Consider the following 27,664-nt stretch of genomic DNA (forward strand, 5'->3'; position numbering starts at 1 on the left):
CTGTGCTGATTATAATATTTAAAAAGTGAAGACCAAAAAGTATTAATGCTACCTATATAGAAAGTCAAGTACAAGACAAACTCCTTTAGACGTAGATTGCAAACGAATGAAAACCACTTAGTACTACAAAAAATACTGTGATAACTAAAAATCATATTAAGTGAAAAACAAAAGCAAAAGCACAGAAAATGTACTTATGTAGATAGGAAGTGTGGTGAAATGAATTGCCATTATCATTCTTCTTGAATATGCACACCTTGTATATGAATATTTTACATTTAATGCATGTATTATTTATAAACGCTATAAGCCTTAACGTATGCATAGCCAAAATTACATTAAACAACATGCATACAAACATAAAGAGAATTACACGTATTTAATTACTAGTTTGACATCTTAAGAGGGCAGTGTAGTACTAAAACATATATTGTACAAAGGAAAAAGAAAGAAAAATGTTTCACTTGTAACTACAAATATTTTTTATATATTGAATGTTTTATCGCATCATAACAATGCATATAGTAATATATCTTTTTATCAAACATGATACATGTTTCAAAACATTGAGGCTTATTTAATAATTACTCCCCTAGGTACGCATATTTTGGTCGAAAAACATGAATGCATGCTCGAAAAACACCAAAACTGCATGTAGGGAGATATATTGTACTTTAACTTAAAAGTCTGGGTTAAGCCTTAAAATTGTTGTCCAGCATTGTAATTATTCTTAAATTTCAAGAATAAAATACTGAAATTTTATATGTTTGTCTTTTGCAAATACATGTTATCTTTAAAACCGTCTTTGGTGACTCTACTAAGCTTTCAGTCCTTTGATTTTATGAAAAGTTTGCAACTCGTTTTATCTTTAAACCGTCTTTGGCTGGCTCGGAATGTTTTGGCATGTGGCGTCATTTTCTTCAAATATTTTACATAGGTAATCATTTGGAAAAATGCTAAATAAAGCTAATATATGTCGCTTTTATTTTTGATAATGATTTCTTTATTTGTTCCCAGTTTTAGTACAGTGATGCTTTTTTTTATTATGAAACTCTATGATCAGTTTAAGCCTTTTATTTAATAAGGCAGACTTTATGTGGTCATCCTCGACACCCCAGCGTATCATAACCTATATGATAGCCTAGGTAAATTGGTTAGGGAAACTTTGTAAATCTTGAATATTCACAAGAATTTTCCGACCAATGAAATAGCCGATAACAAAAAGGAAATAATCTGCTTTGTGAAGAGCTGTCGGCAAATTTAACAATATCCTGACTAAAACGGTTCGTAAGCCGTGATCTCATTGGATTATTTTGAACCGAGCGACCAATCAAGCGGCTGGATTTCACCTTATTTATTATTCATGAGTACGATATTTTAACAGCTGATTTTCCAAGGGTATCATATACTAGGATGCGCCGAGGATGGTGTTTGATGCTCATAGTTTCAAACAATGACTGCATCGTATCTTTGAAAAGTGTTTGCATAAGGTGCTCCGTATTGTATTCTTCCGCCAGCAGATAGAGTTGGGATTTCTTATCATTGAAGTACTTAGGGTTTTCTATTAGTTTATTATATTTGTTTTATTATTAAGTTTCCTCAAATTAATGCATACTTCGATATGATTTACCTTTTTCGTTTTTATTCAGGATTGTTGGGATAAGAGTGAGGTTTGTGCACGTAAACAGGTTTAAACCTCCAGTAAATTTACATTTTACTGTCCGTTCCAAGGCGGTATCTAACAATCCTCGATAAACATACCAAGTTTTTGTTATAAAGTATACATGCACTGTGCTGTTTGTGGAGTTTTGTGCTGTTGTTCCATGTTTCTTGTTTGTGTTTTTTTGTGTTCTATGTCGTTGGCGTTTACCCAGTGCCATTAAACGGGGTTTGTGTTTAAACCTTTGGCTACTGAGCTTGTTTCTGTAGTTTTTGACATAAGTATTTTTCGACCATGGTTCCATGACACATCGTAAATCATATTAACACAACCAACAGTTTCTCTTTTTCGGCATCAGTAGTATCCATTAGCAGTGTTCATGTTCTTGTTCTTCTTTCGGCATCAGTATTACCCTTAAGCAGTGTTCATTTTCTTGTTCTTATTTCAAATAAGTATTAATTATCCTTAAGCAGTGTTCATTTCCTTGGTCGTCTTTCAGCATCAGTATTATCCTTAAGCAGTTTTTATTTACTTGTTCACCTTTCGACATTAGTATTTTCCTTCAGCAGTGTTCATTTTATCGGATTTTTTTGTCATCAGTTTAATCCTTAAGCAGTGTTTATTGTTTCGGTCTTCTTTCAGCATCAATTTTATCCTTAAGTAGTGTTCATTTTCTTGTTCTTATTTCGGCATCAGTTTTACCCTTAAGTAGAGTTCATTTTCTAAGTCTTCTTTCGACATCAGTATTATTTTTAAGCAGTGTTCATTTTCATGTTCTTATTTTGGCATCAGTTTTATCCTTTAGCAGTGTTCAATTTCTTTGTCGTCCTTCTGCATCAGTATTATCCTGAAGCAGTGTTCATTTACTTAGTCGTCTTTAAGCATCAATGTTTATTCTCTTGGTCTTCTGTTTCTCATACGGGGCGTTGCACTTCTTTTTAAACAGACTCCCATAGTCCCTCACATGTCTTATGAGGTTTTGCAAATCCATGACAAAAATGACACCAAATATTCCAGCCATAACACAAACAGCGACAATACCCGTGGTCGTAGTGAAAGGTCGGTTATCCTCCCTGCACCGGCGTTTGTAAATATTCGCGCTAGTGTTTTTCGTTTCAATCGCCGTTTCTAGAATAATATATATATATTACAATAAAGTCTTGTATTCAGTGCGCAAACACTGCGAAAAAAAACCCACAAAAACATTACACAATGCACCAATGACTAAACTTCCCCGGCCCCAACATGCATACTAAAACATATTCTTTGGTTCCTAATGGATGGGATAAAGTTGATTGTTTGCGTTAAAGGGAAATGCCATTGCGAGCTTACTTAATATGTGTGTCTAAAATATGCAGTATTATTGATGTTTAATTTATTATTTAGTCCATTAAAGCCCTTGATAATCCAGCTTTCCCGCTTATATGAGTATATATCAAAAATATTTTGTCACAGGTCTTTCTACTCAGATTAAAATGCTTATAATCTGATAGTTTTACCTGTATTTTTAAAAATAATACTAATATTGAAAAACTGGTATATCATTATAGGTTCCAATCCCAAAACATAAGACTATCTTTGGAAAATTTTGAAGGAAGATCATCAGAAATTCCAACCTCAGATGTATCACAATTCCATCAACACAAAGGCATATCAATACATCCTAGAAAGTCCTCTACGTTATAGATGGATTTACCAATACGCCAAATATCCAGCATTATCACATTGTAGTTGCTCCGAGTTTGGCAGTATACAGACCCTATTTTATATTAATTTTATTGCAAAATTAAACAGGAAGTCCTGAGATCTGTGTTTCAAATGTCTGAAGTATGTAAAGTTAAACAAATAGGAACCTACTTCTTAGAATAACTGTACATTATTTCGAAACAATTTTAAAGTGAAAAGTGCATGCTGTTATAAAAAGAACTTCGTTTTAGGGAAATATTGTTAACTATTATTTTTTATTCCCAAAACATTATAAAAATGTAAAATATGATTTTTATTTACTAGCTAGTTTTGAGAATAATGATTATTAGGGTATTGTTTTGTAAGAGGATAGCTTGACAAACAATCCGTTTTGTTTACAATTTTCTAATGCCAATTGAGCATATACTTGATATCATTCTTTTCCCTAAAGTATACTGCCGTTCTAACAAATTGAAAGAGCAGTTTTGCAATATCACTTAGGATCGAAGGATACGCTTTGTCTGTCATGATGCAACTACATAAAAAACACTAGCCAATATAAAAACCAATGTTAAAGTTGATTTGACAGGATCAAATCATATAAAAAAATAACAGCATTTTTTATTAAATTAATTAGAAAGTCAATAAATAATCATGTATTACTATTTTATCAACTAAAATGATGCTTCTATAAAATATTCATTGTATATGTATTATGAATACCTTTGACGAGATACGAAATGATTTCCTTTTCCGTCAGACCCGCGAAAGTGTTGTTCTTGTTGCACAAACAGGGCATAATGTACAGCGGTTTGACAACGCGCTGTTTGCGAGTAGTGTGTGTTGTAACTGTTGTCGCTGAAATAAAAGGTAAAATAATACATATGTTATCTTAAAATTGAAGAAAACATTCCTAAAATGCTTCTGTAAAACGGATGTGTGTACAAGATTGAGACAGTCTCTGAGAAAAAACAAAACAATATTGGGGAAAGAGTTCATAAAAAAGTATACGCAAAGTAACATTCTTCATTGAACATTCATAACACCTTGAAAGAAAAACGTAAGAAAACACGTTGAGACACATTTGATTGAAGCAAAACACGCTTGTAGCCATCGCTGAAGTTACTACTAATGGCCAAAAGACGTGTCCGGTATGGGTTTCATTTGTGCCTTGCAAATCCTAAATGCCAATTTTCAACACATTACAGTACTGGCTAAAATTCCAAAATTCTTTTTTCATTGAATGCATATTAATGTCCTCTTTCCATCAATACCAACTTTATGAGTGTGCGATAAAGAACAAAACAGATTTTGTAGTTTATGTAGGCCGGACAAAACTTTCGGATATTGTAGGTTTTGTAGACCGGACAAGACTTTTGGCCATTAGTATATATATAAGAAAGTTTAATGTTAGGGATTACCAATTATTGCTTTTCAGAATCTTTAAATAATTGTTTTGTATTTGGTATGGGCCTTAAATGGGAGTGCCCTATTTACGTAGTAAAAGTTACCATAGCAACACACATAATACATTTTGAAATTTTTATTTGGATGTATTTTCGTAAATGAACATATAATGTAATTAGTACAATTTTAAAGACGCAATTTATTAAAATGCAATCTTAAATTTGAAAGAGAATATGCAACATAACAAAGCTTGGGTTGTTATTTCTAAAGAGCCCACTATGTTTGCGAATAACATTATGTCTGCGAAGTTGACATAAGGGAAGCAAAATCATTCGATAAAATGAAATTTCAATTTTAAAACAAACAAGATGCTGTGTTTTTGTTCCTGTAGTTTAAACTTACTCACAGATTTATCAAACAGAGAGTTATCTATATTTTCTAGCTTTCAACATCCACTTAATTACTTGCCTTAGAAGAGATGTTTAATGGAATTTTCAATATGATTTTTTCCCTGCACCATAATTTACACTTTCATTTTATTTTAACTTATAGATTATTTTACCTAAAACAAGACACAATATGATAGTCTTAAAAGCCTTTCCATAAAAAAATTAAGAGGTGTTTTGAATTTTGCTTACAAAAAGTCCCAAACATGGCGGAAACACACAAAAATCGTAATTTTCGTGAAATCGCGTTTTTATTTTTCTAGGTACTATTAAGTTGACAAACTGACGTTTGTCGTAAAATGTTGCATAATTTGAATAGTTCTTTTTTAGGTAAAACCGTTTGGTAATCAATAATTAACGTGCATCAATGCAACAATATATGTGGCGATTTTATAAAGACAGAAATATAAAAATGATTTCAAATGAAAACTGTTTTGTTTTCTTATACGGAGTACTACAAATTACAAGTAAATAACGCGTTTATATTGTGACATTATTAAGGCGCGGTGTTGGATCGCGATGATCTGAATATGGCTCCGATAAGAATTTACTTAATATTCACCTGAAGAGTGACCTGAAGTGTGTGTTGTAGTCATGGTTGGCGTTATAGTCATGGTTGTTGTTGTAGTCACGGTTGATCCTGTGGTCGTGGTTGCTGTGGTCATAGTTGGTGTTGTGGTCATGGTTGGTGTTGTGGTCACGGTTGATGTTGTGGTCATGGTTGGTGTTGTGGTCAATTCTTGTGTTGTAGTCATGGTTTGCACTGGGGTCATGGTTGTTGTGGTCAAGGTTGGCGCTGTTGTTATGGTTGGCGTTGTGGTCAAGGTTGGTGTTGTGGTCAAGGTTGACGTTGTGGTCATGGTGTTTGCCGTTGTAGTTGTTTCAGTATCTGAATTATATTAAAAGATTCACATACGTAAAACGAAAGCTAATTCCATTTCCACTTAAGCCGTTTTTCTCAATACGCCGGATCAGTAGGAGCTTGTCTCGAAATCTGAATTTGCTGAAAAAACAACAAAAACTTACGTATACGATCTCTTCACAAGACTGACCTTAATATTATGAAAGGGCCATCGTTGTCGTCTTGACGGCAGTAGCCCTTTCATTTAATCATTCGAAACACCTCGGCCATTTTTATCGAAAACAACCTCGGAATTATATGGACGGTTTACATACTCAGAAATCGGTTTGTTTAAGTCCGCTGCAAGAAGATGGCATAGTAATTTAATTTAGCGGTTAAACATAATTGCTTAACTCTTTGGAATATTAATTATATTTGCAATTATACACTTCACTGGCAATAGATTTCAACTTAGATCTGTACATACAAGGTAAAACAAGGTAAAACACCACATTTAATTAATGATGTGATTTAAAAAAAAATACGATTACTTCTACTGATGTACCTACATCCGAGGTTGTTTTCAATAAATCAGTCAATGTACGTTAGCTGACCGTTCCAAGGAGCTTACCAAAAATTAATTAACTGGTTTAAACATTCAATTGTCGCTCATTTGCCGTTAAGATAATTTGAAATAAATGGACAACGGCGTGGTGAATGGATTTAGTGATATTCTTAGCGAAATTAAAACAATGAAATGAAAAAAACAACAGTATTTTATAAATAAGACATCTTTAAAAAAAGTAAACCAGCGGGATAAATAGTGTCCGAATGGAATGATTGTTCGACATGTTAAAGAGATTGTTATTGGATAAATTGTTATTGAGTAATTCTAAAGTCAGTGCAGCTTTATGATAGGAATATCATATACATGTACAGTATTACAATGTTTGACTAAACACGTGTATTTTTCAGTATAAAGCAATTTTCTTCCATTAAAAGATTACAAAAGGCCATGTGCTGTTTTATTAGATTTATTGTAAGGCAGCATTATATATGACCAACAGGAACTGAGTTCTTGAGAATATTCGTTTTGACTTTAATGATCGACTTTGTTGGTAGTAAGTCAGTTTGCTTTTGGCTTACATCTTATGCTCCCAAAAATATTAAGAACGTCAACTTTAGAATCAACAACATATCATAATGAAATCAGTTTATAACGCCATAATAGTATACAATGAAACATAAAGTTATTTTTCATACTACTTTAATTTCACCAGACAGACTTTCCTTCTTTTTCCTTATGGTCAACAATTGGTCAGCAGTGTCTGTCTCTTTATATCGTCAGCTCTTTAGAACGACCATTTTTTTATTATTATTTTTGTAAAGTTAAGTCCGAAAACTAGGTTTATTCTGGTTTACCATTTTACTCCTTCAGTTTATCCATAAAATATGGTCGACTTTGTTTGGAGTGAGCCAATTCGCTTGTGGCTTACATGCTTCAAAAATATAAAAAAAAAAACGTCAACTTTAAAATCAACAACATATCATACTGAAATCAATTTGTTTCGCACTAATAGTACACAATGAAACATATAATTACTCTTCATATTTATTTAATTTCATTAAAAATAATTTCTTTTTTTATCCTTATGGTCAGCAGTTGTTCAGCAGTGCTCGTCTTTTTATATCGTCAGCTCTTTAGCACGACATTTTTTTGTAAAGCTAAGTCCGAAAATATGTTTATTCTGTTTCACCCTTTAACTCCTTCAGTTTATCCATAAAATATGTCATAAATCTGGAAAGATGGTTTGCGGGGAAATACTAGTTCGTCATTTTTTTAACAATCAGAGGCTCTTCCGAAACTCTTTTTATTTGATATAAATGAACACATTGGATTTCTCGTTAAAGTTAAAGTTTGTTATGACCATTGAAAGCCTACTTTTGATTTAGTGAATTCTGTGAATTTCACTGACAGGAAGTATTATCGATTTCAGATTCCCTAACGTCCGAAAAAGCATTTCAATGAACACATCTGGCAGCAGAATCGCTTCTCACAAAGCGACCTTGGTTCGATTCCCGACCAGGGTGCATAAGTGTTTGTTTTGTGTTCACCAAAGCCGGACAAGTAGCTTTTCTCTCCAGGTATACTTGTTTCCCGCACAATCCAAGCCCGCGTGCCAACGAAAATAACAGAGCATAAGGTATAAAAAAAATCCTCACAATTATTATAAAATTAATGACATTTTGCCTATTTACTGGAAACTAAAACCAGCAACATATAGTTAGCATATGATTATATGAGTAAAATGATGATTTCAATTATAATAGCCAGTATATTCGAACCCTGATACCGTACAGGAAACAAGTTTGCATCAACAATAAAAAAACAATCATTTAAACAATAAAACAAAATTGACATTTTTTTTGTTTTGAAATTTTAGTCAACTCCGACGTCATAATCAAACGCTAGAGACATTGAGGCTGGGACAGAATTTCAATAAATATATAACTATATGAATTAAGTACTAATTAGAGTAATATCTAGTTAATACTGATTTTGATATACCATGGCATGTTCTTGAATAGATAGTGTACGCTCCGCTGACGATATTGCAAGGCGAGTCACAATGGTTGATGTAGCACGTTTTTGTGACACCGTAGTATGAAAAGGCGTGACAGTCGCGATCATCGAAGCATGTCTTGAAGCACTCCCCTTTGCTTGACACCGGAAACTGTGTATAATTGCCTTCGATATTTGCGAACGTGTGTTTATAAAGGGTAAATAGAAGGCAATCTGAAATAAGCAATTGCAATTAGGTTAAAAGTGGGCCAATTGTTCAGAAATTTGCTTCAATTGACAACGACGTTAATTTTCAAACGTTATTGCTCAAAAACATAATGGATGCATGTATGTTCTTTAATATTCCCAATACGATTTGGGTCAATGTTTCAGCTGTACCTGTTATATAGAATTATTCGAGCACATTATAGTTTATTTCACCTTTAAAAGTTGACATGAATGTCGTTAATCGCGTAGTTAACTTTTTAAATATCTTTGGCTATACGCTGTAAAGAATAAATATGACTTACTACAAGAAATAGCATACCATTATTAAAGATAGTAACAAGAGTTACCTGTACTTCAAGTAGGCTTTAAATGGTCACACCTGTTACCTGTGTTGCAAGTAGGCTATAAATAGTTACAACAGTTACCTGTATTGCAAGTAGGCTATAAATAGTTTCAACAGTTACCTGTGTTGCAAGTAGGCTATACATAGTTTCAACAGTTACCTGTGTTGCAAGTAGGCTATAAATAGTTTCAACAGTTACCTGTGTTGCAAGTAGGCTATAAATAGTTACAACAGTTACCTGTGTTGCAAGTAGGCCAAGCCTGCCATCTACCGGGCGTATCATCAAACTCAGTGTTGAATGAGTCATCAAAGTACCTACATATAGGCATAGAAACAATGGTACCGGGGTACCAGTGAATGGTGGGATAGTTAAGGGATCTGAAATGGATAATAAAAAAATAATAATAATAATAAAAAAATAAATAATAATAATGATTAAATTAATAATAATAATAATAATAATAATAATAATAATAATAATCATAATAATAATGATAATAATAATAAAAATAATAATGATATTAATAATAATAATAATAATAATAATAATAATAATAATAATAATTTTAATTATAATAATAATAATAATAACATTAATAATAATAATAATAATAATAATAATAATAATAATAATAATAATCATCATAAAAATAATAATAAAAATAATAGAATAAATGAAAGAAATAATAAATATAATAATAATAATAATAATAATAATAATAATAATAATTATAATAATCATAATACAAATAGTAATAATAATAATAATAATAATAATAATAATAATAATAATAAAAATAGTAATAATAATTATAATAAATGTAATAATAATAAAAAATAATAATAATATTAAAAAAATAATAGTAATAATAATAATTATTATAATGATAACATTAATAATTATAATAATAAAAATAATAATAATAATAATATTAAAAAAATAATAGTAATAATTATTAAAATGATAACAATAATAATAATAATAATGAAAATAACAATAATAATAACAATTTTGAAATTTTAAAAGTACATTGAAAACGTGAGATAATACTTAACAACCAATCACGCAACAACGAATCGCTGAGTCTCGTTAATAGCGATATTAATAATCGTAGTATTCAATGAACATTTCATTAAGGATTCCAGCTGTCGGTATATTAGTTTTAAAACTCCTAATGATTTTCCAAATTTTATTTCGTCATGATAAGGTGTATTTTACAAAACAGGAACCAGTCCCTTGAAAATTGTGCCTCAAAACAGGACTTTTTGCCTTTGCCGTCTATGTCTTTGGCGTTTACCCTGTACCATTAAACGGGGTTTATGTTTAAACTATCGGCTACTTAGCTTGTTGCTGTAGTTTTTCATATAAATATTTTATTATTGTTTGGCTTCAGGGCTTGTCGCTGTACGTTTCATTGTCTTATTTATGTCTTACTTGGTCCTCAAACACTCCGTCTCTGTTATAAATCCGTGTCCAATGTTGCGAGAGTAATCATTCGCCATGCAGTTTCTACACACTTGTGTTGAAGTGCACTCTTGCTGGATCGTGTCATTTGCTGGAAAAGGGAATCTTTGCTTAATATTATTATTCGTTGGAAAATGGAACAAAGCTAGAAATAAGGTGGAAAATGAAACGCTGAGAAAGCTGAGAATTAAGAAATATAAGCTGGAAAATGGATCGTTTGCTTAATTTAAAAAAAAATATTAGCCGAAAATGGATCGTTTGATTTATATAAACAAACATAAGAGGAAAAATGGATATTTGCTTAATAATTTTAGCTTGACAATAAAACGTTTGCTTAATATTTGAAACCATTAACTGTAAAATGAATTGTTTGCAATATATACACAACTATTAGATAAACATGTCACTTAATCTTTTCTCTTGATGCGCATGATATAAATTGGTAGAAGGTCTGCGATCCTTTAAACATCATTCATTATGAGAATTCATTGACGCTGGTCAGAATAGCAAAACGAGATAATTCCTATGACCCTGGCCAGAATATCATGAAACATATTAAGAACTTAATTGCTCCACAACTTAATCAATGCATTTGCAGCAATTAATGGCTCAAATTGAAAATATGTGCAAAATACACAAAAAAAAATATTATTGGTTTGTAGTCGAACGGCGAAAACAAATGCTTCTGTAAGAACAGTATTTGATCAATTAATAAACATATATAAGTTGGGGTTTTTTGCAATTAAATGAATTTTACTCTGATGAAAATGGGTCACGTCAACTTCCATCCACTTCTTATTCATTTCACTGTATAATAAATAAAAGTTAAGTATGAAATTTCAAAAGACTGGTACTGGTTCTGAAACAGGTCAATAGTGTCGCACGCGAAATTTTGTGTAACGTACAAAAAGGCGTTACTTCTATGTGTTCACCAAAACTGAAATTAATGTTTGCAAGAAACAAATTCAAGCACGTTTTTCCGGTTCTTATCGGCAAGCAAAGATTCCGACTCATGCACTTCTCCTTAATACTATTATATTTTAGCCATTTTGGGAAACTGTGGTGCAACAATAGATGGACATTGTTGGCTTTTTCCTCAGAACACAGATTTGAGAAACATTGTTGGCTCCACAGCTATCAACTTTCACCATAATTGAGGTATACAAAAAAGATTCAAGGATATACGAAGACTAGGAAACAAGTTCATGATAGTGTAGGAAAATTATAATATTATTTTGCTATGACATGCTTGTGTGTTGACTACACAAACCATTGCACAAGTTTCAAAATTACAATATATGTAAAAACGTATATAGTCTTACTATGACAAGTTCTTGTATATATCGTATAAGTCCCCGATGTGACAATGCAGCTATCTCCACATTCAAATATGTAGCATGTTTCCGTAGTGCCCGAGTACGCGAAGGTGTTGCAACTGGTGTCATTAAAGCAAGATTTGAAGCATTCACCTTTAGTCATTGGAGAAAGTGAGGTGTAGTTGTAATTCACCATTGAGCTAAAGTGCTGATGAAGAGTGAACCAAAGGCAATCTGCAACAGATCAGGAACATGTGTTACGACTATGTGACAGCAGTTAAAAATACAGAACATAAACCGGGGCAATTGTTACATTCGTGTGACATCTTTCTAGAATAAATAATCGGGGGCATTAGTTAAGTTCATGTGGCACCATTATAAAGTTAAATAACTTTTGGAATTTAATAGGTATATCGATCAATTTCTGTCATACAAGTAGTTTTTTCTAACTTCAAATTTATTACACAGTACAGGTAATGCTGACCTGTTCTACTGTATATGTATGCCATATTTGTCGCATAGCCATTGTATCATAATAGCCAACGATATTTGCTTTTGATGTAATGATCTAAATATGTAGTACAATTAGGCTAAGCATTCTACAAGTTGTTCATAATTGCTAATTGAATGCAGTGCCCACCTGTTCCTTATGAAGACTTGACCTGATTTCAGCCCGGCTTCGCGATTTTGCGAATGTTGTTTTGCATTTTACAAGTAGTCCAGAGATACCACCAATAGTCAACACTGTACGTATTGCCTTAACGTGCTATTGCACATGTATGTCTTGCCTGTTGCACCATCGTCAATAAGAAGAAGTTTTTACTTGCAACAAGTTTTTCCGCACACAGTAAATAGTGCCTTAACGTTTAATTGATACATGTAAGTACCACAGGCTTTGTGTTTTAACTTTATGTAAACCAGAACTGTACGTAATCTAAACGTACTAAAACTAGTCTATGCAATCAACATGTAGTCCATACAAAACATTAAACGTTCAAAAATGTTCTGCATGTAGTGCTCACCTGTTTCACATGTAGGCCAGGCCTGCCATCTTCCCGGTAGATTGTCATAGAGTACATTATTGGGGTCATCAAAATATCGACACTGTGGATAGGTTGCTGTTCCAGGATACCAATGTACAGAACTGTATTGCAGGCTCCTAGAAATAGGAAAAATCCGTTTTGACATATATTTCATTACAGCTGCACTCTCACAGATCGAACATTTTAACAACTTTTTTGTCTTGGAACGCGCCAATATTTGCGAAAATGCATAACAACCAGCTATATAAAACTGCTGACAAAAAAAATGGATCGCAGAATTTTATATTTAAGTTAAAAAAAATAATGTTTTATGCATTTTTTTAAACCATTCGTAACGGTTTAAGCCATAAGACATTAATTTTCGAACGGAAATATGAAAATCGGAAAAACGAGCGAGTCCGTTTAAATTGGTTGGTTGGAAATGACAATCATTTTTATTTATTTATTCTGGATTTGGGGGGTGACCACTTAAAAGACAAACGGTTGGTTAATTTGTTATTCATCAACAATGTGAAACTAAATGATGCACACGTTTTAGAATAAAAATAATCATGAATAAGTTCAAACAATAATATAAAACTGTTTGTCCAAGTAGACAACTCGGCATTATAACGATATTAACGAAACAGTCGTTTTTAAGACGCGATATTTCATTTCAAAATAATTGCGAAAAGGTTCAAGGATGAACAATGCAACCTCACGTTTTGTTCTCTTGTAAACTCCTAAGAGGCGAGGGTCTAAGACTTAAGATTTACATTTAGGTACATTATTGCTAAAGGGTTGTTTTGATATTTTTGTCCAGCGTAGCACTGACTAAACGGTTGGAAATTAACGCTTCAAATAAATTAAAACGTCTTTAAAAAGTATCCATAATTCGTCGACGTGACATTCAATTTACCGCAAAAAACAATCATTTAACCAATCAAAATTTAGGGTTAGGTAGTATAAGAGGTCATCCATTTCGGAAGATGTTACTTTCATCATGATCATTCTGTTGAATATCAAAGGAATCGTTACCCAAGTGTTAACATCACGCAACATTTTGTCTTTATGTTTTATGAGTTACGGGATTAGTAGGTGACCCGATATAGGATATACGGGGTAAAGGAAACCATGTCGAGTGAGAGCGAAGCTCGAACCCGAATATTGTTTCCTGCGTATATCCCATATCGGGTCACCTAATAACCCAGTCACGAATATATCACGTCGACAACCTGTTTACATGTTTAAATGTTCATCGGAATCGGAAAAAGACGCCATTTTGGTACAATATAAATTTGGTGACCCAATATAGAAAAAGATGGGGTCACTCCGTGACCATTTCTAAACTAATGGCGTTGCGCCATTCATGTTAGAGGCGTGATATGTGTTCATGTTCAGCCGATATCGATTTTATTTCGGTTGTGCGGACTGCTGATATTGAGTATGTACCCAGCTGGCGTTTCATTCATAGGTCGTTGCAAAAAGGGGAAAATTGCAGTTTGCTTGATATTTCGGAAGTGATGTAACGTACGATTCGGTCGTACTCACATTCCGTCCCCGCAAAAATTACATAGAAACAAAAAATAGTAACTATGTTACAAATTCATTACTTGTCAGTGCTCCATGTTTTCTCTACATATGCGATAAACTGATGCAAATATTTGTTTTGTGTAACATTACTGTTTAACTCGCGTATATTTTTCATTTAGATTCAATAAACAATTTATATAGCTAACCACTAAATGATAATGATTGTTTATTTTCCGTTCTTAAATAAAGTGGAATAATCTTTAAACAAAGAATATAATTTTCTATGGTATTTCAAGGTTTGCCATCCATCATTAGGGTGCTAAGATGTGCAATTTATATAATAGCATCGGGATTATTTCTGTGTTTAAAATATATTGATTAATCATATTATTTTTTATATAGATAACATGTTTAGAATAACACATTAATTGCTTAATTATCAATATATGATACATTAAAGGGGGAAATAAAACAAAATGTTACTATGACTACATAGCAATTTTCTTCTTCGAAATGAACAATTTATTTATATTATCATAAAGCCAATAACTGTATCAATATTTTTTTTAATAGCATAATGTCTATTCAGATTATAAAAGAGCTCTCGATAGAGACATGAAAAATATGCTCAGACATTTTTAGCATTAAAATGAAACTTTATCAGAAGCATTTTTTTATAATGGATGACGGTTAACAACGTCTGGGTTTCATAAATGTTCTGCAATGCAAAAATTCTGCAGCAGTATTTGCCCACAATTAACATACTTCTCAATACTATTTACTTGTTATAGAGGCAGTCTTCCTCATGGATTCTTCCTGAGTCGACAGCCTTTGTGTAATCTCCCCTACAGTGTTCACATACTTGAACATGTGTACATTGCACTGCAACATCCGCAGCGCCAACAATGGAAAGTTCTACAATGAAAATTACAATTCGCACTTAAAATAGATGAACAAATATTTTCAAACGCGACTTGGCCTATATTGAAAAACTTTACCTGGACAACTACAATGTTAACACAATTAACCAATTAAATAGTCGTTTTTCAAGCACCAATTGACCTACAATGGAAAGTATCACATAGAACTCAATTTAATTAATAAACTTGAACCCATGAACAGTTGTGTCCAAACGACGCATTGCCTGCATTAAAAATTATTACAATGGACATAACCTTGCTAACATACTTAAACTTTGAACAGTTGTTTCTAAACGACAAAAGGCCTACAGTGGAAGGTACTACAATGAAGAAACATATATTTACACACTTAAACCGATGAAAAATTGTTTCCAAACGATTAAAGACCTACAATGAAAATTATAACAATATACATACTGAAAATCAGTGACCAGTTGTTACTAAACGACAAAGGCCGACAATGGAAAGTTTTTCAAAGAGCAAACATATGTTTACACTCGTCAACCCATAAACATTTGTTTCCAAACGAAAAACGGCCGACAATGAAAATATTACAATAAGCATAACTATGTTTACATACTTTAACCCATGAACATTTGTTTCCAAACGACGCAAGGCCTTCAATGGAAATAACTACCATCGAAACTACAACGTTCACAAAATTGACAGTATGTACAATTGTGTACAAAAGCCACAAGGCTAACAACGAAATGATATACCAGGCCAATGACCATGTCACACAATTGAATAAATAAATAGTCGTTTTGTATCGCAACATCGTCTACTATAACAAAAAACATGCATATTACCATTTTAACACATTTGTACGAAGAACCAAATTTATCCAACACAGCATTTGCTACAATAGAAAGTTATATCTGGACGAGTAAAATGTTCACACAATAAAACAGATGGAAAGTTGTTTCCAAAGGCCATATCGTTTACAATTGAAAATCTTACCAGAGCAGTTAAATGTGCACTAAGTTGAACAGATACACTGTTGTTTCAAAACACCAAATGGCTTACACTTCATAGTCCTAGCAGGGCAATTAACAGATGAATAGCTGTTTTCAAACAGCACACGGCCTACAATTATATATTCTACAAGAGCAGAAACAATCTATCTGCGAATTTGAACGGATAAACAGTGGTCTCCGAAGGCCACATGGCCAATAAAAGGAATATCTACTTGAGACATTAAAATGTGCAAACACCTAAACAGAAGAACAGTTGATTCAAAACGGCACATGACCTACAATGGATAATTCTTACAGGACAAAAACTTGAACAGTATGTGTAGCACGTTAGTACCGATTCACGTCATGTTCCCTCAGCCGTGCAACCGTTATTTTAAAGTAAAATCAACCGATTATTAAAGTTTCATTGTTTGTAAATAGTTTTGTTGTTAATTGTAAACTGTTACGTGGTCTTTAAAGAGATCAAAGCTGACATCCATACCTTAACCTAGGAAGTCTGCCTTCTTACTAGGTTCACAGGCCCTCAGACTTAATACTTATGTAAAAAAACTACAGAGACAAGCCCAGTAGCCAAAAGTTTAAACATAAATCCAATTAAACAGCACAGGGTAAACGCCAAAGACATAGAACAGAAAAATAAAAATGGAACAACAGCACAAAACTCCAAAAACAGCACAGTGCATATATACAATATGAATAAACTAGGTATGTTTATCAAGGACTGTTAGGTACCCCCTTGGAACGGTCAGTAAAAAGTAAGTTTATTAGGAGTTTAAGCCAAGTTTCGTTCAAAAACCTCACCCTTATCCCAAAAATCCTGAATAAAGAAAAAACGTCAAAATGTAAATATTATCAAAGTATGCATTAACTTAAGGAAACTTAATTACAAAACAAAGCAAAGAGATCAACTAATAGGTAAACCCCAAGTACTTCATGATTAGAGATCCCAACTATATCTGCAAACGGAGGAATACAATACAATACCTAATGCAAAAAAAATTCAAAGATACGATGCAGTCATAGTTTGAAACTATTAACATCACACGCAGTTTGCCTTACGAAATAAAAGGTTCAACACTGTGTGATTATAGAGTTTGATAATAAAAAAGCATCATTGTACAACAAAACTGGGAACAAATAAAGAACACATTATTGAAAATAAAAGCGACATATATTTGCTAATCTTTCAGCCAAATGATTACCCATGTATGTGCAATACTTGAAGAAAATGACGTCACATGCCAAACCATTCCGAGCCCCCCAAAGACGGCTTAAAGATTTTTTTCATAAAATCAAAGGACTGAAAGCTTACCATTAAACCCAATTACATTACCTCGGATTTTAACCTCTTTGCAGAATACGCGTTTTATTCCAAATTGACCTCAAATTTCAATTGACCATTTAGAAAGCGTTTTTATTGAGTTCTAATTATTAGATTCATGACATTGAGTATTACTTTCAACCTCACATGGCAATAATGAAAGGATGATACTGGCTATTGTCAAACAAAGGGCTTGTCAGTCAATAGTTCAGTGACGTAAAATTTAGCAAGGCCAAGCCCATTTGACAGACCTTAGGGAAACAAGTTAATTGCACTATTTTGTCTATCATTAGCGGTTGACCTGGGTCAAATATTTATTGATTTTGGAATTAATGCTCTTTCCTTTTTACCACTTAGTAGCTAGATCAAAAGGATGACATTAACAGATATGAATTAATATTGGCGAGAAACCATTGTGTTAAAAATGACCCCTATTACAATTACCAATATGAAATCGTGAAAATTACTATGACAGTTTGACCTTTATATATATAACAATTAAGCCGTATAACATATCGTGAGGTTAACAATAACAAGTTTGACCCAGCGTGAATATAGGAATTGACGTTTCATCAATATTACAATTGAGCCGTATAATCTATCATGATAATTTCATAAACGCCATATAATCTATAGTGAATATTACATTGCATAAAACAACGTATCGTGAATATTACAATACATGTAACTCAATATGAACCATCGTGAATATCCCAATTACGCAGTATGAACAAGCATGTATATAACAATTACGCAGAATGATCCATCCACAATATTACAATTCCGCAAAATGATATTTCATGTATTGTAATATTGCAACTACGCAGTGTGACCAATCATGAATATTACAATTACGCAGTATTGTTCATCGTGAATACTACAATTACGCAGTATTGTTCATCGTGAATATTACAATTACGCAGTATTGTTCATCGTAAATACCACAATTACGCAGTATTGTTCATCGTGAATATTACAATTACGCAGTATTGTTCATCGTGAATATTACAATTACGCAGTATTGTTCATCGTGAATACTACAATTACGCAGTATTGTTCATCGTGAATATTACAATTACGCAGTATTGTTCATCGTGAACACTACAATTACGCAGTATTGTTCATCGTGAATACTACAATTACGCAGTATTGTTCATCGTGAATATTACAATTACGCAGTATTGTTCATCGTGAATACTACAATTACGCAGTATTGTTCATCGTGAATACTACAATTACGCAGTATTGTTCATCGTGAATATTACAATTACGCAGTTTTGTTCATCGTGAATACTACAATTACGCAGTATGAACTAGCATGTATATAACAATTACACAGAATGATCCATCCACAATATCAAATTACGCAGAATGATAAATCATGTATTATAATATTTCAATTACGCAGTGTGACCTATCATGAATATTACAATTACGCAGTATGATACATCATGTATTAGAATATTGGAATAACTCTGTAAGGTCCATGGTGAAAAGTACAATAACGCAGAGTGATATATCATGTATTATAATATTGCATTTACCCAGTACGATCGATCCACCGAGAATATTGCAATAACGCAGAATTAATCGGAATTTTGATATTACGCAGAATGATACATCGTGAATATTACAATAACGCAGTATGATCCATCGTAAATATTCCAATAAAGCAAATTGATATATTAGGTATTATGATATTGCAATTACGCAGAATGATACATCATGAATATAACAATTACGCAGTAAGGTCCATCGTGAATTTAACAATTACGCAGTATGACCAATCGTGAATATTACAATTACGCAGTTTGGTCCATCATGAATATTACAATAACGCAGTATGGTCCATCGTAAATATAACAATTACGCAGTATGGTCCATCGTGAATATTACAATAACGCAGTATGATCCATCGGAATTTGCAATAACGCAGAATGATCCATCGTGAATATTACAATAACGCAGTATGACCCATCGTGAATATAACAATTACGCAGTATGGACCATCTTGAATATCACAATAACGCAGTATGATCCATCGGAATTTGCAATATTGCAGAATGACCCATCGTGAATATTGCAATAACGCAGTATGGTCCATCGTGAATATTACAATAACGCACTCGGATCCACCGGAATTTGCAATAACGCAGACTGATATATTGTGAACAATACAAAAACGTAGTATGATCCATCGGAATTTGCAGAACACAGACTGATACATCGTGAATATTACAATCACGCAGTCTCACCCATCGGAATTTTGCAATTACGCAGAATGACCCATTGTGAATATTACATTAACTCCGTATGATCCATTGTGGATATTTCAATATCGCAGTCAGACCCATCTGAATTTTGCAATTACGCAGAATGACCAATCGTGAATATTACAATCACGAAGCATGACCCATCGTGCATATTACTATAACGCAGTATGACCCATCGTGAATATTACAATTACGCAGAATTACCCATCGTGCATATTACAGCAACGTAGTACGACCCATCGTGAATATTACAATTAGGCAAAATAACCTATCGTGAATATTACAATAACGCTGTATGACCAATCGTGAATATTACAATAACTCAGTATGACCAATCGTGAATATTACTATAACGCATTATGACCAATCGTGAATATTACTATAACGCAGTATGACCAATCGTGAATATTACTATAACGCAGTATGACCAATCGTGAATATTACAATAACGCAGTATGACCAATCGTGAATATTACAATAACGCAGTATGACCCATCGTGAATATTACAATATAGCAATATGACCCATCGTGAATATTACAATAACGCAGTATGACCCATCGTGAATATTACAATTACGCAAAATGTCCCATCGTGAATATTACAATAACGCAGAATGACCCATCGTGAATATTACAAGAACGCAGTATGACCAATCGTGAATATTACAATTACGCAGAATGTCCCATCGTGAATATTACAATAACACAGTATGACCCATCGTGAATATCACAATAACGCAGTATGACCCATCGTGAATATTACAATTACGCAGAATGTCCCATCGTGAATATTACAATAACGCAGTATGACCCATCATGAATATTACAATTACGCAGTAGAAACCATCTTGAATATTACAATCACGCAGTATGACCCATCGTGAATATTACAATAAAGCAGTATGACCCATCGTGAATATAACAATTACGCAGTAGAACCCATCTTGAATATTACAATCACGCAGTATGACCCATCGTGAATATTACAATAAAGCAGTATGACCCATCGTGAATATTACAATAACGCTGTACGACCAATCGTGAATATTACAGTTACGTAGTATGACACATCATGAATATTACCATTACGCAGTATGACCCATCGTGAATATTACAATAACACAGTATGACACATCGTGAATATTACTATAACGCAGTATGACCCATCGTGAATATTACAACTACTAAGTATGACCCATCGTGAATATTACAATTACGCAGAATGTCACGTCGTGATTATTGCAATAACGCAGAATGAAACATTATGCATATTGCAATTACGCATTACGATTCATTGTGGATATTTTAATTACGCATTGTGACCTGTGGTTTATAATGCAATAACAATAACGCAGTATGACCTTTTCGCGAAAAACGTTGTTACGCAGTATGACACAGCCTGCATATTACAATGACTCATTTTGATATATCGTGGATATAAAAAGTACGCAGTATTACATGATAAAAGTCTGTTTTCTTCTTTCTTCTCATTAGAAAGAAGTACCGTGTTTTCTGCCCTTTTCTTTCAAAATAAACTCGGTTTCCTTCATACGAATCATTGTTTTCAACATTTAGTCTTCCTTTTTGATATATTTAAACAATTGTATTAATTGATAAAAAATCTTACTTGGGAGTAAGAGTGCATCTTGGTCATTGTTTCGGATCATCTTTCCATTTTATCCTACACGTGATACTAAAGTTGGTAAACAGATGTTCATACTGATAAATTTACCTTAAGTATAACAAATACCTTCACAAGGTCTGAGCACTCCTTCAAGTTGCTGAATGGCTGAGGTCCTTAGGGATCAAGTCCCCAACTTTACATGTACGGAAACATGGAAAAAAAACATTTGGACAAATGCCTTTTAAGAGAAGGACTATAAATTGCATTTTTATGTTATTTGTTTATTCTTATGGTTTTCAAATTTCAAGTCCATGGAAATCGCAAATATTTAGTATGTTGCTAAATGTGGGTCATCGGTAAATAAATCGAAATTTTAATATCTGCAGTTTGAAATGCCGCGCAAGTTCAGGTGAGGAATTTTCACAGATTTTAGCTATAATCTATCGCAAAATATACAAAAACTGTGAAGGAATTCGTTTGATCCCAACTATTGAATTTATTTGCCTAAAAGGAATGTGTAAGTGATTTAAAAATGTGGTTATAACATTTAAATGAAAATAAACTGTTTATTACCCACCTAGAAAACTAATAGCAATGAATAATATAACATCCATAGTTCACGACATGCTTGTATACCAAATCCATTCATGCAAAATGAAACACTTTTTAAGATAGAAATAAATGTATCTAACAGCGAATGGTTCCAAAACGCTTTTTCATTCGGTATTGGTTAAAATGTTTATTTGACGTTCCTTTATTTATGACAGAAAACCACCGGATGCAGTGAAGTGTGTATGGGTCCAGAATCGGAAGCCATCAGAAATGTCATTGGTGTTTGCATCCAATTAAGGTAGTGGTTAATATCTAAAATATATCAGTTTGATAACTTTTAATGGACCTGCTTTGTGATTTATGACAATAAAGTACCACCAGCGTTAAGTGGCATCGACCTTTTTTTTTCGAACCCAATAAACGACAATGAACGCTTTTAATTAGAAAATAAGTTCAACATACAAATATTAAATATAATGGCTAGTGTGTTGACAATTTCCCAAGTTCTATTTAATAGTGATTTTAATATTTCTCAATCAATTTCAACCTTTTGAAAATAGAACACTGCGTCGGTGCTAGGAGTGTTGGCTTGGTGTTGTGTTTCATTCATGACAATGAAACCTCTCGTTCAATTATTATATGTACTTGAGGTGATATAAAGCTGCTTCCGTTGAATCACACTTCAAGTACATTTTAGAGTTCAATCTTAATGGCCTAAAGGAATTAGAGCGGGTGTAAATCGTAACTCGAAAAGAGTACATGTCATAAGAGCTGGTAAAAAACCTTTTTTCTATTGTATTAAATAACATATTTGGTGTTTTGCTGGTGCATTAGTCTTTATCGATTGGCGTAAAATTGATGAACCGAAATTTGAACAATCCTCAGTTGTCATTGTCTAACTAGAGAACGCAATACTGGGAGTGCGTGTTATCTTTTACAACTAACACTAGTTTAACAAGTTAGCCAAAATTCCAAATACATTTATTTTATTTCAGAAAATCAGTAGTCATCTGTTATTGATTTGGTGAAGGGTAAGTTATAAATAGTGGCTGACCAAAGTAGTGGGTAGTTTACAAAGTATTATATATAAAAAGCTTCAGACACAAGCTCAGGAGCCAAAATTTTTAACATAACGAGGCAACAAGAGTGTCAATATGAACTCAAACAAAAAACATGCTTATGCGAATGCGTCGCTTCAATATTTTTATGTAAGTTCATGTTAACAATCGTTAACAATTACTAAAATCCTCGTTACTTAAGTTTCACATATTATTAAAGCTAAAAAGCAGTTAATGGATGTAAATTAAGATGTGAAGCTAAATACAAAGTCTAGGTCTTCGTTTAAGTGCTAAACACTGATCGCCTGATAATATCTGAAATAACATGAATAAAATAAAATAAAGTTTGAATAAATGAATTAATAACTTGCTATCTAGTAAATGACAACACTTAGTCTTTTCTTTGAATTTGACTATAAAAATTGTAAGAACTTAATTTAAGCTGAGACCTTACTTCATCTTTTATTTATGAAATTCGCCGGGAAAACGTATAATAAAATGGTTCATTTCAGCTTTTAATTTGGTACTCATTCGAGCTTAGATTACTTACTAGTGCATGTATAAAGTAATACATCGAGGATTAAACATTTGGTGATAAGTAATCCGGAGTGAAGTTGTATATATGGGCTGGTATCCAATATTGATCTTAATTACTTGTTAGAGTGAATGAAGTCAATGACGTATGACCCTAAGATATACTTAAGTTGCATATTGAGTACCACTCCTGGACGTTTAAATAAAATCTCCACTTTATTCACTTTTTTTAAACAACTGACCATTTTTGTTTAGAGCAGTTTATTTACCGGTATACATAACAAACTTACAAAAAATATACACGCGCATTTTTATTATCAAAAGTACACGACAAACAAAACACCATACATATTTGATCAAACAATCCTACACGTATACAATGATTGCATGTATATGACACCCTCATTTTCTTAAAGGCCTAGTTTAAGCCGTCTATAAATGCCCCCCCCCCCCCAAAAAAAAAAACAACAACAAACAAACTGTGTATATTACACAACCTCTGTTTATTGATCTTAATCGTCTTGCATTGATCCCTCTTATCAGATCTCCGATCTGAGTATCCTGTTGTGCAGTTTTATTATAGAAATGGACCCTAAATGTCACTGAGCAGATAAACGAATACACAGGAAATTGGCCCCTACTGTGACAATAGTGCAATTAGCAGGAGATGCACAGCAGGTGATAATCATGCCAAACATACCTTAAACTAGGCCTTTAAAAGTATATATTGCTACAAGTTATAAATGAACAAAAACTTTTAAAAGTCGGGAACGGAGGAGAAAGCCAAAGACATCTATGGAACCCCTTTCCTTTTGCTATTGTTTAAACAAAGGCACCCTGTTTTCAAAGAGTAAACAAAGATAAAGGGTAATATCAAGAATGTTCGTTAATTATAACTTAAAGTCACAAATCAAACACAAAGTCCAATTTGAAAAAAACAACATATTAACAGGACGTTGTCTTAATTGACCAATCAACATTTCCGAGACTTATATTATACTTAATAAACATTGTTTCGAAAAAGCGATTCTACGATACGGAAACTGATAAGAAGTTGTCACAAAACATAATCGTAAATGTTATTGACACAACAAACAGTTCCTCTTCTTTCGGCGGTTTTATCTTTAAGCAGTGTTCATTTTGTTTTCCTTCTGTTCCCTATATGGTGCATTGCCTTTCTTTTTAAACAGAGTCCCATAGTTTCTCATATGTTTCAAAAAGTGTCGCAAATCCGTGACGAAAACCACACCAATCATTCCAGCAATTACACAAACAGCAACGATCCCCGTGGTCGTGGTAAAGGTTCGGTTGTCCTCCCTACACCGGCGTTTGTAAATGTACGCGCTGGTGTTTTTCGTTTCAATCGCCGTTTCTGAAATAATTAAATTATATAAATAACACCTACTTATCAAGGGTGCACACCCCGCGAAAATATAAAAACATTACACCATGATGCACCCATTTAGGCTAAAATTGCCCGGCGCTACCAAGCCTGAAATATATGTTTCTGTTCCTCGTGGCTGGGATGGAGTGTGTGAGTTGTTGTTGAATGGATATGTCATTGCTAACTTACTTAAAATGAGTTCGAAATATATATAATGTTATTCTCGTTAAATTAATTTATAGTCCATTAAAACAATTGATAGACCAGCATCTCAATACCGTTTATGACACTGACTGGTCACGAGGGCACAGCCCGCAAAATATATGAAACCATAACACAAAAATGAACCAGTTAAGACCAAACTTTCCCGATTTTTCGTAATTGAGAGAGAGGGGGTTGGAGATATAGATGTATGATTGATATTCGTGCAAAAAAACCCGGAAGTTTTTTTTTAATGTCTTTGGTATACGACGAGAAACAAATAATGAACCATGAACCTACGACCTCTTAAAAGTATAAATTTTATTTCGAAATATTTAAAGTACATATTTTATAAGAAAAAAGTAACCTGCGGTAAACAAGGGTCAAATTATACTTTTTGCTTAAAATACATAAACAATGACTAAATGATTTATGTTTTAATGCCAGCCGATAGTGGTGAGCATAATTATGGTTTAAATGCCAGCCGATAGTGTTGGGCAAATGCCAGCCGATAGTGTTGGGCATACTTATGGTTTAAATGCCAGCCGATAGTGGTGGGCATAATTATGGTTTTAATGCCAGCCGATAGTGGTGAGCATAATTATGGTTTTAATGCAAGCCGATAGTGTTGGGCATACTTATGGTTTAAATGCCAGCCGATAGTGGTGGGCATAATTATGGTTTTAATGCCAGCCGATAGTGGTGAGCATAATTATGGTTTTAATGCAAGCCGATAGTGTTGGGCATAATTATGATTAGAGTGATGTTAATTAAGATAATAGCTATACAAAATTCAGTTTGGTTAGTCACATGATCCTATCATTAAGATCAGTCTCGTTTTAAATGTGTTTTACCAACGAAACATATGGAAAAAGAATTTCTACTCCTTTTTTTCTAAGTGAGCTCGAAGAATACGTTTTGTCTGTCATTGTGATAACAATAGCATGTAAAGCATTTGTCAATAAAACTTTGGGCCGATCGTTCAAATTTTTTGAAACGTTTCTGCACTGGCACTTTAATGGATATTATTGTGATATGCTCTACCTCTAAATTTCACATCTAAGATTTGAGACATTTGCTTGTTTTATGCAAATATTTGAACACATCATAAGAGAAAGACTTAAAATAAAACGAACATCAACAAATGTTCATGTATGAATTAAGAAATGAATTACAGGATAGATGTATTAATGGGAGTATGAACACAGTTAGACTGATTAAAGGGTGTGACGAGGACTCCACGTGTTCTTTTACCAGCCAAACTACGTTCATAATCCCCTAATGACATTAAGCACGCAATTCATTACTCATATTTACCCCAATAGTTCATTTTCTCTTTCCAGAATTGTTAAAACATATTTTACTTCTAAAAATCAAGAGTAAATTAAAAACAATTCTTCTGCACTTATTCTGTAATTAGAACAAACCGACCGTAAGAGGAAACCGTTGATCATATTGCCTCACATTAACGCGGGAAAAATAACCACATCAAATCAATTTTAAACGTTCAATTGGAACGCCAATGACAACACATTGAATATATAAAAAAATCGTTCATTTGGTTTAAGTTGTTCTTGGCCTGCTGACACAATACAAACAATAACAAGATAATCATTTTTCAAATTACATATATATGTTTCGCGAAGATTCGCGATCCGATTATATCCAAAAATGGTGCGTTCATCGTAAAATGTTTGCAGAAAGGCAAGTTATTTAAGGAATGGAAGTTTAGGTGTAAATATTTTATTTGGATAAACATGTTATGCCCTGTTCTTTTCTGATATACCTTTGACGAGATACGTTATGATTTCCTTTTCTGTCATACCGGCGAAAAAGCTGCCTTTGTTGCACAAACAGGGCATAATGTACAGAGGTTTGAGAGCTCGCTGTTTTCGAGTAGTGTTCGTTGAAACTGCTGTCGCTGTAATAAAAGGGTGAGCTAACATGATGTACAGAGGTTTGATAATGCGCAAGTTCTCAATTTATATAGAGTATTTTTGAAATTAGTATTGATAACAGATTACACTTAATATTCACCTGAAGAGCGTGCTATAGTCATGGTTGACTGGGAAGGTATGCTTGGTGTTGTTCTCGTGGTTAGCGTTGAAGTCATAGTTGGTGTTGTGGCCATGGTTGGCACTGTGGTCATGGTCGGTGTTGTGGCCATGGTTGTCACTGTGGTCATGGTCGGTGTTGTGGTTGACGTCGGCATGGTTGATGTTGAAGTTATGGTTATTTCTTGAGTATCTGTTTAAATAACTCAATTATAAAAGGGTCAGAACATAATTATATACTTTTAAACACATTCT

At 33.1% G+C, this 27,664-nt stretch overlaps 1 protein-coding gene across 1 annotated transcript; it reads right to left on the reverse strand.

The window, feature by feature from the left end:
• Positions 1–5,750: 5,750 nt before the first annotated feature.
• On the reverse strand, positions 5,751–27,567 carry LOC128221676 (integumentary mucin C.1-like). Its single transcript, XM_052930275.1, has 5 exons — positions 27,393–27,567; positions 12,978–13,114; positions 12,269–12,285; positions 9,413–9,552; positions 5,751–6,088 (listed from the first exon to the last, which is right to left on the reverse strand). Exons 1-5 carry the CDS (start codon positions 27,565–27,567, stop codon positions 5,751–5,753), a joined length of 807 nt encoding a protein of 268 aa, XP_052786235.1.
• Between the last annotated feature and the right edge of the window lie 97 nt (positions 27,568–27,664).

Source organism: Mya arenaria, chromosome 16 (genome assembly GCF_026914265.1).
Source record: "Mya arenaria isolate MELC-2E11 chromosome 16, ASM2691426v1".
In the NCBI taxonomy this organism is placed as follows: Eukaryota; Metazoa; Mollusca; class Bivalvia; order Myida; family Myidae; genus Mya; species Mya arenaria.